At 38.2% G+C, this 13,495-nt stretch overlaps 1 protein-coding gene across 1 annotated transcript in view; it reads left to right on the forward strand.

Moving 5' to 3' along the window:
- Positions 1 to 13,495, forward strand: part of Pappa (pappalysin 1) — a 220,134-nt gene that overhangs the window by 91,640 nt on the left and 114,999 nt on the right. Inside the window, exon 8 of the mRNA XM_090330506.1 lies at positions 8,636 to 8,764. Within this exon, the coding sequence (XP_090186632.1) occupies positions 8,636 to 8,764 (129 nt within the window). The remainder of the gene's footprint in view (positions 1 to 8,635; positions 8,765 to 13,495) is intronic.

Below are 13,495 nucleotides of genomic sequence, written 5' to 3' on the forward strand. Positions count from 1 at the left end.
CATCTGATAAAGACACTTGTAGGAAGTGATTTTTCAGGTCATCCTCCTAGGTCTCCTCCACATTTGGGGTATTCTTGAATGCTTTTGTATTCAAATTCTGTCTCCCCAAAGCAGAGAGAATTTCAAGATTCTCCAATATCCTGCTGTCTAGAAACTCAGGATTTCATGGCCTAGTGGCATTGGCCATAATTCTGCTACTCAGGAGAATGAGATCTAGGATTGCAGTTCAAAGACAGCCTGGTCAAAAAAAAAATCTGTAGGACTCTTTTTTCCAATTAACCAGCAACAAATCCGAAGTGGTTCAAGTGCTAGGGCACGTCTTGAGTGAAAAAGCAAAGAAGCAGTGTGCAGGTTGAGGTTAAGTCCCACTTACCAGCCCATATGTAACACACACACACACACACACACACACACACACACACACACACACACACACAATGATTTTTTTAAGTGAGCCTAGAGAGGGAAGGCCTCATCTCTAGATTCACACAACCATTCCTCCCCCCTACAGAGCATAACAGGCTAGCCAGACCTTGACACTCAAACTGAAGTCCTGTTCTCTCTGATGGTAGAGAAATCTCTGGTTTGTTCAAAATGAACTCATTGAGAACTGACGTAGTAACCTCATGGCAGCTGGGGCGTGTGAGGGGGATGGGATAGGAAATGAGAGAACACATTTGGCCATGCTCACGGTCCACGTGACCTTCGGAGAGCCCTCATTTCAAAACAAACTCAACCTTGTAGGTTCAAGTTCTCTCCCACTCCACCCCCACCCCATCAGAAATGTGACTTCCTGCTTGTAAGAAGCAGAGCTTACAAAAGGGCTCAGAAGACTCCTTGGACATCAAATAGCTCTTACAAAATAGCGTTTTGATGAGTTAAGTGTAAATGAATCAGAAACATAAGGATCACATTTTCTCCGAGTGCACATGGGTTTCAAAATTGAGGGGAAATGTAGCTTGCTAACTGCATGCCGGCTTTCACCAAACCCGAAGCGTTCAGAGGGGAGGATGGGGGCAGAGAAGAAAGAGGAGCCCAGCCCCCAAATGGTTTTAGATGTGGTGCCAAATTCAGAAATGCTGTTGGGCTCACCCTCTGCCAGTAATAAAACTGCTGGCCACCCAGAGAGGCCACAGGGAGGAGAAAGGAGATTGCTTTCCTCACCAGCCTCTAGTCCTCAACAACTACTCAGGGCTGCTCTGTCTCTCACCCGGCTGGCTGCCACAGAGTCCCTGTACTCCACTCTCTGGCCCCAGATTCGCCTCCGTTTTCACACTATGCCTTGTTTACCTCCAACTGTATCTGGTGTTTTGGCTCCGGAGTGCTTGGCAACCTGGCAGCTTGCTGCTTGTCACAAGCCCCAGCTCTGTAATCGAGTGACCTGTCTGTCAACAGGGGACTGTTTAGGAGAGCTGTCACACATCTTCTTTGGTTCCATTCAGGAAAAACAAGAGTCCTTTGTAGATTTTTTTCTCTCTCTCTCTCCTTTCTTAAATGCTATCCAGGTGTGGAGTTTCCTCAAAACTGGGAAATGCGTTCCCTTCAGACCTCGTTCTGACAACATCACATAAAATTTGGGGATGGCTGTTAATGTTACCTGATCTCAGGATATGAAGCTCTGCCTCCTTGATAATTTCCCCATTGTCTTCTCCATTCTTTCCCTTCTATTTTATTTCATGGCACCAAGAAAGTCGAAAATCATTTCAATTGGTGGTAAAAGATGATTGAAACAAAATAACAAAGGCTTTGGGCTGCAAGCTGTTAGTTTTATTAAATTTGCTACTGTGTTTTAAATTGGTACCAGGGCAAATCTTTGGACAATTCTATCAAAGGCTGCTGGAATTAATCAGTTACATGTATACATTTGCTCCTTTCTTATGCAGTAAGGGCAGGATTGTCAGCATGCAGTTATTCCGTTGCTTGTGTGACAGGATTGTGCCTAGGTTTTGTTGTTGGGGCTGGAAAGGCCCAGTGAATTCTCAAATCTTTGTCATCTCTGTCTTCATTTATTAACTCCAGACCACAGGCTGGAGCTCCTAAAAATTACCTGGAGAAATGAGAGGATGCTATTGTAAGGAGAAGAATGAAGATTGTTTTCCTAAACAAAGTTTCTTTCTTGACAGTTGGGAGCACAGGTCTGCTTGAATAGAAGGATACTTGCATGGAAAGACTTATGACTACTGCTGAATGACTGGGCTGGAAAGGAAGGGAAATGGGGAAGGGTGTACCTTGATTACCCAAAGACTGTTAGGCCAAGAACTGTAGAGTGAGCCTGTAGTTCCAGGGGAACAGTCCAAGGATGCCAGGGGTCCTAATTAAAATTAAAACAACAACAACAACAACAACAAAAACAGAGGCTATGGCTTCCAGTGGTAAAGCACTTACCTAGTAGGTATAAAATCTTGAATTCAAACTCTAATATTGTTAAAAATAAATAATTAAATAGGTACATAATACATACATACATACCACCAGGTGTAAAACAGAAGTAAAAGTTCTTAAAAATTCAGGAAGTGGGTGCTGGTAGCTCACACCTATAATCCTAGCTACTCGGGAGACTGAGATCTGAGGATTGTAGTTCAAAGCCATTCTGGGCTAAAAAGCTGAAAGTACAACTGTGGTTCAAGTGGTTGAGTGCTAATTTTGACCATAGAAGCTTAGGAACTGTGCCCAGGCCCTGAGTTCAGACCCCAGGACTAGCAACTCCCCTGCTCCCCCCCACAAAAAAATTAAGGGTAACACTTTTGTAAAATTGACATAAAAATGTATAGTTAAAACCTTAAGTGTGTGTAACCTTAATGAATAAATATCAAGAAAGAAATTATTTAAATTAGCATAACTGTCTTTCCAACATTATTTGATGAGGAAGTAAGCTCTTTTAAGTTTTCGTTCTTTTAAACAAAATGGACTATAAAAGCAACTAGGATAGTACTCAGTCCTGGAAGATACATTAATTCCTACCCCTTCATTCTATCACTCCATGGAGGAACACTTGCTGTATTTACCATTCAGTAAATACTGCCTTTCTGCCTGTCCTGCCAAACCAGAAGTATAGACTTCTCTCAAATGGACCTTCCCAGTGCAAGAATCACTATACCATTTACCAAGAAAATTAAGCTTCCCCCTTCTGGTTGGCTTCACCTTGCTGTTCTCCACTTACGTCAATTAACTTTTTGAGAACACCTCTCATAACATTCCCCTCATGAGCCATGGCAACAGTATGGCATCTGTACCTACATATTTTTAGGGTTTCTTTTTCCTTTTTTGCCAGTACTGGGAACTTGAGCACTGTCCTTGGGCTTTCTCAAGGCTAGTGCTCTACCACTTTAGCCACAGTACCACTTTTGGCTTTTTCTATGTATATGGTACCAAGGAATCAAACCCCAGTCTTGGTGCATGATAAGCAAGCACTCTACCATTACACCAAACTCCCAGCCCCCTTTTTAGGGTTTTTAAGAGCCATCAACTTCAATACCTTTTCTTCTTCACCAGCCTGTAAGCACCCTAAAGACAACCATATATACTTCATCTTACATCCCAGAGGTCTAGAATAACCTTAGGTCTTTCTCTGAATGCTGTCTATGTGGCTAGGTAGTTGAATAAATAAAACAACATAAACTTACTTATTCAGAATTTGAAAAAGGTCTTCAAAGACATAAATGTAATTAGTTAGCTTACTTACACAAGATTAAAACAGAGAAATAAGATAGTTTTCTCCATTATATGTTTTTCCACACAAGCATCATCATGAAACAATGCTACAAATGTGCTAGCATGAGTGTGTGGGTGTGCATGCCAATATTGTGCCTCAGCTTTTTTTTCAAGGAAGGAAGGGAGAAAGGAAGGAAGGAAGAAGGAAGGAAGGGAGAGGAAAGAAAGAGAGAGGGAGGGAGGAAAAGCAGACAGGAAAGAAAAGAGGAGGACAGGAATGAAAAAATAAAGAAATGAAGGAAGAATTATTTAATTTTTCATATTTATCTGGTAAAACTAATATGAAAAATTAAATAAACATTAGCAAGTTACTAAAATTTACATGATTTATACTTATATGATTTATACATTTTTATCACCCTAAACTATTATACAAATTTATGCAATATATACATATATGTATATATACATGTGTATATATTTATGCCTATATGTTATATATACCTATATATGCCTAGAAAAACAAAGAGAAGCTGCCATCTCTTATAATACTGATATCAATAAGATGCCTAGAGTTAGGAATACCTCCCTAATAAAAAGCCACAGATCCAGGCAACGAGTTGAAGGAACAGTATAATAGACCTCCAGTATTTCCTTCAAAATCAGAAACCTAGCATGGCGAGATGGCTCACAAAGTGAAAAACAAGGGTCACAGATTTGATAATGGTTTTGAAAAGTTTTTATTCATGAATAATTACTGTCTACTATGTAAAAATACATGTCATTAATACAGAATAGCCCAATTTAAAGTAGGCAAGAAGATGAGCAAACAATCTACATGTCCAGAAATGAATGTTGTCACCAACTGCATGAAAAGATCCTCAGAGTCAGCAATCAAGCAAAGCAAATATAATACAATAATGAAATGTAACACTATTCATAGATTGGCAGATAATGGAATGTTTGGCAAAAACTTGAAGCAATGGGAATTCTACTGATTAATTTGTTAATTTCTGCATCTATGTGGAAAAAATAATTTGGCAATAACTAATAGTGAATTTTAAACACAATTACTTCTCAACCTAACAATATCAATTTTGTCACATCCTCGGAAAACTCTGACATTGTGTAGAAATGTTTGCAGATTGATTTAATAATAATAATAGCAATAATAAAAGATGCCTATAATAAAAATGGCCAATTAAAATGTGAAGTGTGTGTAGGGTAAATTATTCATGTCCATAAAATTAAACAAGTTAGATCTACCTTTGCCAATGTGTATGATCTCAGACCAATACAAATGGACAGTAGGCAACTATTAAAAAAGTATAATCAATGACATATAAAATAGGCAGCACCATACATTGGAACAAAAAGTTAAAAATGTGCTGGAGATGAAAGTAAGATACAAGAGGCAGGGCAAAGAGATGAATTCAAAATTTATCAGACTACATTTTTTTTTGTTTCTATCCCACCCCAAATCAAAAAGATATGAAGAAAATGTGGCCAATGTTATAATTTGACAAAGCTGGAGAGGAAGTCTATGCACATTTATTGTAGTGTTCTCTGTACTTTTCTATGTAATTGAAATATTTTCTCATTAAAACAATCATAATAGTATATATTAAGTCTTTGGCACATCATGTCAGGCTCAAAAAGTGATTGCTCCCTTCCTTCCCATTCTTGGCTACAAGCTGGTATCCAAAGAGCCCAGGCATTACCCTCTGATTCTTAGCCCCAGGGTGGACTGTAATAGTTGGGCTCATCCTGAGCCAGAGACATCCTGGGTGGTCTCACCCATGTATCTTCCAGATCAGTCTGGGTGGTATATTATGACCGACACCCATTCTTCCTGCAGAATTTTAACTGCAGAGGAAGCTTCTAGCCTGTAGAAATGCTCATGACTGAATAATACAAGATAACATCCTTGTTACATTACTACTATGCATTTCAGGGCAGAGCATTATACCCTTCCCAACTCCTATTTCATGAAGAATTGGATGCTCAGGAAAAGAAATAGATTTTCTATGCGGCAGACACAGAGAACTGTATCTCCCGGACTGTTGGTCGTTCTTTTGGACTCTTCCTGGTGTACAATTAGGACTTGTCATTTGTAGTATTGTGTAATTTACACCTCATAACTAACTCCTGGACTTCCCTGTCTGAAAAATACTGTCTTGGGATAGAATTAGACTATTTTGCATTTGATGGGGGTGTTTTGGTTTGTCTGAGGGTTTTTTTGTTTTTTGTTTTTTAAGATAGGTCTTGTGCTTTTGTCCAGGCTGGCCTGAGACCACAATCCTCTTATTTCTGCCTACCACCTACAGGTGCATACCACCATGCCCAATCAAGAATTTTTGTTTCTAATTCTCAGAAATGCAAACATAAGGCAGACACTTGTGAAAGAACAGTGGCCTGGATAAAAGTGATGAAAACAGGGTGTTTACTGAAGAAGAGGAGGTGGTCAGGAAAGGGGGCAAGATAAGGAGGAGAAGCACAGCCCTGACAAAGATTAATGTACAACTTCAATATTTCAACCACAAGTCATTTTTTAAACAACCTACATGTTTAAAAAAATGGTGAATGTGTCACACTAACAAGCTTTTTTGTTTTCTTCTTTTTAAATATATTTTATCATTATTGTAGAGGTAATGTACAGGCAGGTTGCAGTTACACGTCTGATAATGAATACATTTCTTTTTGAACCATATCACCCCTTCATTCTCTCACTTCGGGTTTTCCCTCCCTCTTCCCCCACCACAAAGCTGTACAGTTCATTTTTCACATAGCATCTAGTGAATACCACTGTTACATTTGTTCCACCTTTGTCCCAACCTTTTCTGTGCTCCCCCTTATCTCCCAAAGATAAATTAACAAAGAAGGCAAAAGGAAAAGACAATAAAAGCATCAAGTATAACAACAAGAAAAATCTCTTGTTTCCATTTCTTGGAGTTTATTTCATAAAATATTATTTTCTATGATCATACTACCATTCTTTTTCTGTGAATGTACCCTATCTGTTCAGACAATGACCACTTGTCCTCAGTCACCTGGACTGATGGAACTTCAAGCAAATTTCTTAGTTTATTCCATACCAATATTCTAGGGCAATCTTCCTTATTATACAATGTACTTCTATATTTTAGAGCAAAATCAATTTATCATATAATGTTTTGTCATGGTTATTTTGTAACTCATGCATCCCCTACAACTACCACTTTCTCCCTAACTTTATTTCAGTTTTAAGTCACCTGAAACATATATATGTATATATATATATTCATATGTATGTATATATACATTCATTACTCTACATGAAGATAAAGCAGCCAATAAGCTAAAAAATGTAAAGTCTGTACTTTTATCAATAAATTGACCTTTAGAAGTTTACCATTGTCTTTACAGACAACATCTTAAGATTTTTTTATGCATTAGCTGATTTTCATTAACAGAGCTTTAACAGTATCTCCAGGGACTTCTGGTCTACCCCCAACATTGGTAACTGCTCTAGTGCTGCTAAAACAAACTCCCTTTGGGGGAAAACACATTTAACATTCTCAGAAAGGTGGTATTCCTCACCAGAATCCTTCACTGCTCATAAACTCTAATACATTGAAGAAAGAGGAAACCTTTTCTGCCCATGTCCTGCACCTGTTATCTTGCTGGCCTTATCCAAACAGCCCTAGTCATAAGAGCAGCTGAAATAACAGGGGGGCAGGAGAACTTGAGACTTTTTTTCGACATTGTCCTTTTGTTTATGAAATCCACCTCCATCCACTCTGGGATCTCTTCATTATCCTCTTGTGTTTTTTTTATCCCTGTGCTAGATTTTTATTATGAAGAAATGTATTCTTAGTACTGAGAGTGATGAAGGAAAGGAATAACATCTTCTTTTGAAAAATGATGGAAATGGAAAACTAGGAGTAGATATCTGGTCATCTGTAGTTGCCTTGGAATATAAGTAGCAGCAGCCAGGTTTATTTGGTGGTCTCTTCATGAGAAAATCAGGATAGGCACCAAGAGTTCTTGAAGTTGGTAGAGAGATATCATCTTGGAAATATGAAAGAAACCAGCCCTTGGAATTGCAGTTCCAGGACAGGGACTCACTTTTCACATAAGCCTTAAAGTGAGGATAAAGGAGACGGGATATAGGATATTACTCAATGGCATATGATTGTAGGCAAGTTGCTTGAACTCTCTATATCTGATTCATCATCTGTGAAATTAACATGAAAGTACCAGTATTTATGTATAATTGTATTGGCCCTCAAATGAGAAAATGGGAAGTGCATAGCCCAGGGCCAATACTGGATTAATACATGCTACTGTTTTTATTTCAGTCAGAATGAAAGACATTGGAAGGAACATGTGATAAAGAAAAGGGGAATCACTATATATGCAACATCAGGAAAAAGCTTGCTCATGCATAGAAGAGTAATTCTGCATGGGTGTATAATGAGAGGCAACAATCAGATAATGCCAAGAGGGAATCACATAGCATAATTTCCCACTTCAGTGCTTTTGCTTACACTATGTTTTTTTTTGTTTTCTCCCAAATACTTTTCCTATGGATCACAGGTTATCTGTTACTTTTCCAGCATGTTTGGTATAAAAGTTATGGGGTAAAAGTTTCTACATGGTTATTCATCCATTAAAGCTTATTTTCATCAGTGTATAACAAAACATACACTAGTCAATAGTTCACTAGATAATAATAGGGAACTGAATGTGAGGTTGATTTCAAAAAATAAACAAGATTAAGACAGGGAGGCTCTACCAGGAGAATTCTGAGTTCAAGGCCAGCCTGTTCTGTAGTAAGACCCTGTCTTAATATGAAAATATAAAAGAAAAAGAAAAAGGCAGAGGGGGGGATGGAGAAAGCAAAACTTGTAGAATATATTCCATATAAATGGTTTTTCTTTCCCACTGTGTCTCACTTCAGTATTGTATTTGTCTAACTAATCATCATCGTTCTATTTTCTAGTGATGTGAAACTTGGCAGTGTGTACCAGTACCAGATTATCACCGTTTCAGGAACTAAAGAGAGCGAGCCATCATCTGCTGCCATATACACCCATGGAAGTGGATACTGTGGTGATGGCATTATCCAGAAGTAAGTAGTCCTAAGGAAAAGAGAACACAGTATGGTAATTAGGGAGAGATGGTCAGAATTCTTAGAGAGACGAGCTAATGAGATTCTAATCAGTACATGAACTTCCAGTTGCTAATGACCAGCCGGCTACCAACTGGTCTGCAGGTCTTTTGCTGGCCTTCAGAGAAAACTAGTAATTTTTAGAATACATACAGTTCTCTGCAGATGACTTAGACAATGGCACCATTATATACTTACTACCATTGTTCTTCTGTTCTTAATTTTTTGGTCTTTTTCTCTCACAACCCACAGTTAGTTAACTGGATAGAGTTCATCCCAATTAAAACATGTTAAAAAACGTTTTTTTTTGCTAGTTGCTAAAACTGGATATCAGCAGTTTCAAAATAGGTCCAAGTGTCATAAAAATAACAAGGTACTCAAGCACACTATTATACTGAAACCATCCACAGTACATAGCACCCCAAAGTGAATATTGAATCTGACAAGGAGTTCATGGGAGCAAATGAATCAGTGAGTATAAATATTCCACCCACCCCAAAGAAATTCTGATTAAAGAATATTGAAGTATATGTTGTAGATATGGTTTTAGTGAAATTACCAGTCCATCACATCCTCTTGGTGCTCAGGACAAGATGGTATACAGCAGCCTAACAGGAACAAGCAGGAGATTTTGACTTCCTTTCTTCCAGAATAAGAACAAAAATCTTTCCTGGCACAAAATTGCAAGGGTGTTTTGTTTTGCTTTTTTTTTTGTATGTGTGTTTTTGTTTTCCCTAGAGGTGCAGACAAAAGCTACAATCTCTCAAAACTAATTTTCCTATGGCTGAAAATTTTCTTATTGCTCTAGTATCTATTTGTGAGCCACACCATTGAGAAAGTGATATTTATTTTTAAAAAATTATTGAGAGATTTAATGATGATCATTATGTGTGGAAATGGAAAAAAATGAGCTATTGGCAAAATTCCTTTATTAAATGGCCCTGTCGGGTATCACATAATATCTATGTAGCCTGGGATTGCAATTATACCTTCTGTTGTGGGGAGAGGTGACATAAAGAGAGCCTTTGCCTCACAGTGCCACGTATACCACATACAGAGTGTGAATCAGATCACAGGTGTACGTATATATCTGAGATGTCGTAGGGGACAGCTTTTCTCGGTCAATAACCCTAACATAACAGGGAGAAAGAGCAACTTAATTTGTTACTGGTAGCAATGTGGGAGTCTGTGAGGTAAACTAAACACATCTATTTTTGGCTAAAGGGATCAGTAAAGAGTAGAACATGTTACAGTTTGGGGAATAAAAAATAAGAGTGTCCACATTTTTATATACTGAATCAATACAGTTTTACTTACTAAGACAGATGAAAATTACAAACACTATCTGATTAAAAAAAACATTGCCCACTGTTTGCTCACTTGTCAAAACAGTGATTACAAACATTCAACAAGCATTCTTGTTCAGGTGATGTAATGATCTATATAGGAGTTGTGCTTTCTCCATGTTTTCAAGACTGATGCCAATTATTCAGTAAACAAGTACCAAAATACACTTAGATAACTTTTAGGAGTTATCTGAATTTATCTGGTGTCTCTGAAAATTTTATAACCTTTTTGGTACCATTTTTAAATGAATGCCTTTTGAAGCAAAATTCTTTGTTGGCACTGAGGTTTGAAACCCTAATCCTCAGCACTTCTAGATAGGCTCTCTACCACTGAGCCATACTTCCAGCTCTTTTTGTACTGGCTGTTTTGAGGTGGGAATCTCACTTCCTGCCCTGGCATGTATCTGGTGCATGATAGATCTAGTTCAAGACTCCTTTTCTAGTTGGGATGAGCAGGCACAGACAACCACACTCAGAATCTCTCTGTTGAGATGAAACCTGAGTAATTGAAATCTTACTATTGTCAGTCTCAGCTAGAGCTAAGATTATGAGTATAAACTACAGGCACACAGAAAAAGAGATTTAAAAAGCGAGCACTAATAAAGCCAGTAATGATTATTTGCACAATTTCAAGTGGCTTCCTTAAGCAGATCTGTCCAGCATATATATTTATGTCCTGAATATCCTGTGAGTTTAATCTCATAAGAAAATGATCATGATATAAATATTGAAGAGATAGCGTACATTTTAGTGTTGAATTATGATGATTGCCAAGAATGTATCACTCAAGAGCCTACAAAATAAAGCTGCTCACTGGTCTGAGACTGAAATCTACTATGAGCTCTGTGCACATAAGAGCCACATCCAAATAACAGCAATAGAATGTCAAGACAGTTTTCAGTGCTACAGAGTTGTAGAAAGGGGAAACCATTGATGCTTCTCTCCCACACAGAGGCCTCTGCTTCCAATTCTTGATGAAGCTGAGTCTGAAGGCAAACTGCACTGAGCCCAACCCAGCTCAGAGAGAGAGTATCCTATTGTATTGCTGCATATCAAGCTGCAGACCCAGAAGATTCAGAAAATATTTGCAATCATTGCTGATAAGCCACAATTGTGATTGGGATTTTTCTAATTTGGCACAAATAAAAATTTTAATTGCCAGATTGGGAGCCTGAATTTACCAGCTCATTCCATCCATGTTGGAGCCAGACATAGGCACAAACACTCCAAACTCTCATTTTTTTCTTATCAGTCTAAAATAGCTACCATAACAATTATTAATTTACAATCGTTTCCACAACTGAATGAAGCTATTTAATTTTTTTAACCTAGACTCGGTGTCCCACATAGACAGGCAACAGATACTTAGATTTTCTGCAGATAGCAGATATATGTTATCATACATTGTAGAAAAATGTATGTAGCTAATGAATCTTATCCTAATGAAAAGAGAAAGGAATTGAGGGCAAGAGAGAGCGAGAAAAGGAGAAATGAAGGGAGGAAATAAAGATTAAAAAGAAGGGAAGAAACAAAGGAAAGAAGGAAGGAAGGAAGATAGAGGAAAAGAAAGAAAGGAAGCAACATGAAGGAAAAGAGGTGTGTCATCCTCTAAATGAAAGAACCTCCAGGATATATATAGAAACAAAAGCCATATAACGAGTAATTGTTGTCCTTAATGTACTGTTATCTCTCATCTCTTTTGCTGTCCCTTGGTTATGCCATATTGTTACAGTATTTCACCTGGTTATCTGATATATTGTATATATGTATATTTGGTTATTTAAAGTTGGATAGGGAAAGGAGGTAAACAAGATGGCAGGGGTGAGGGGAGGGAAATGGGGACCAAGACACGAGAAAGCGAATCAATGTATGTGAAGTAATGCACCTTCTATCTGGTGAATATAATGTAACCCTTCTATTAATTACAATAAAAATATATGAAAAAAGAGGAGTGTCATCATCTTAGCCATAGGAGAAAAGGAATTTCTCCCAAATTCTCCATTTAGTGGAAAGACAGGTAATTATTATGGCGATGAGACTATCTATAAACATTTACTTATTGGGCCTCTGGAACATTTGAGCCATCATGCTACCTTGTGATCACAGGTCCTATTATCACATATTATACAAGAGCACTAATGTCCAGAGACTCTAGTGAATCCCTCAAGTTTACACACTCAGTAAGGAGTAAGACACACCTAGGACCTGAGAGCCAAGTCCTCATTTGAATTTATCATTGTGTTCCTCTGTCATGACAGCCCCTCAAAACTCATAAGTGAGGGAGTGGCTGCATGTTACCAACCCAGACATTATGCTGCACACTGAGGTAGAAAAATGACAGACTCTGTTACTCTCTTCGGCATCTCACATAGGCTTCACATAGGGCTCAAGTAACAAACCAAGGCCGTCAGTTTGACAACTGCTGTAATAGATAAAGCAACGTATCTGTGAATACACAGCATGATGGCCATCCACCCAAGGCCTGTGAGGTCAAAGGAGGTTTCACAGAACCACTCGATCTAATGATAGATCTGTCATGCCTACAAGATATTTGTGGTGACCCTGATGTTTGCTTAAACCAATAGAACATACCGGTGATGGAAAGCAGGTTGGAAATATTCTTTGTGGCTTAGGAAACAATCCCAGGTTTAAAAATAATAATAATAATAATAAAATAAAAAAGGCTCTCCCCAGATAACCTATGAAATAGCTAAGAAGCAAAAGGATCATCAGCAATTGATATCCTATAAGATTTACTGGCAGAGATGACTGGGATCAAATGGGAATAGGGAGACCTTTGTTCATGGGTAGCCAAGGGAGAACCTGGGTGGCTCTTCAGAGATCAATGAAATGTCCTAGGCCATCTGAAGGATTGATTGCCAGGCACTCTCCTGCTACTCTGACACCTCCTAAAAACAACAAGCATTGCCTGGTGTTAATCTCCCTGGTCAAAGGAAAAGTCTGAGGCTTTTTCTGTGCAGTGACAGGTCCTGGCTAGTCTCTAAAGAGACCTCCTAAGGCAAAGTGGTAATGGGACATGTGATTCCCTGAGCATCTACTCAGTAGGATACTTTTAGTCACATCCCTTTTTGTATCCAACACTCTGAGTGGGCCAAATTGTCTCCATTTTAAGATAAGAAAGTGAAGCTTTGCATCTGTAAGAATGCAAAGACAATCTGTAACAATGCAAAGAATTTTCAACAAGGTAAAAATGTGAAAACGTGTTCTGAGATTTCCAAGACTATAGCAACTTACATATAAGTGACTCCTTGGAACTTGGTGTTTGGCTACCATGAATGGGGAATAAGATTTTAATCATGTTTACTTTTAGTAGGTTTAAGCACAA

The sequence above is a fragment of the Megascapheus bottae genome, chromosome 3 (assembly GCF_031878675.1).
Source record: "Megascapheus bottae isolate mThoBot1 chromosome 3, mThoBot2.hap1, whole genome shotgun sequence".
Lineage (NCBI taxonomy): Eukaryota > Metazoa > Chordata > Mammalia > Rodentia > Geomyidae > Megascapheus > Megascapheus bottae.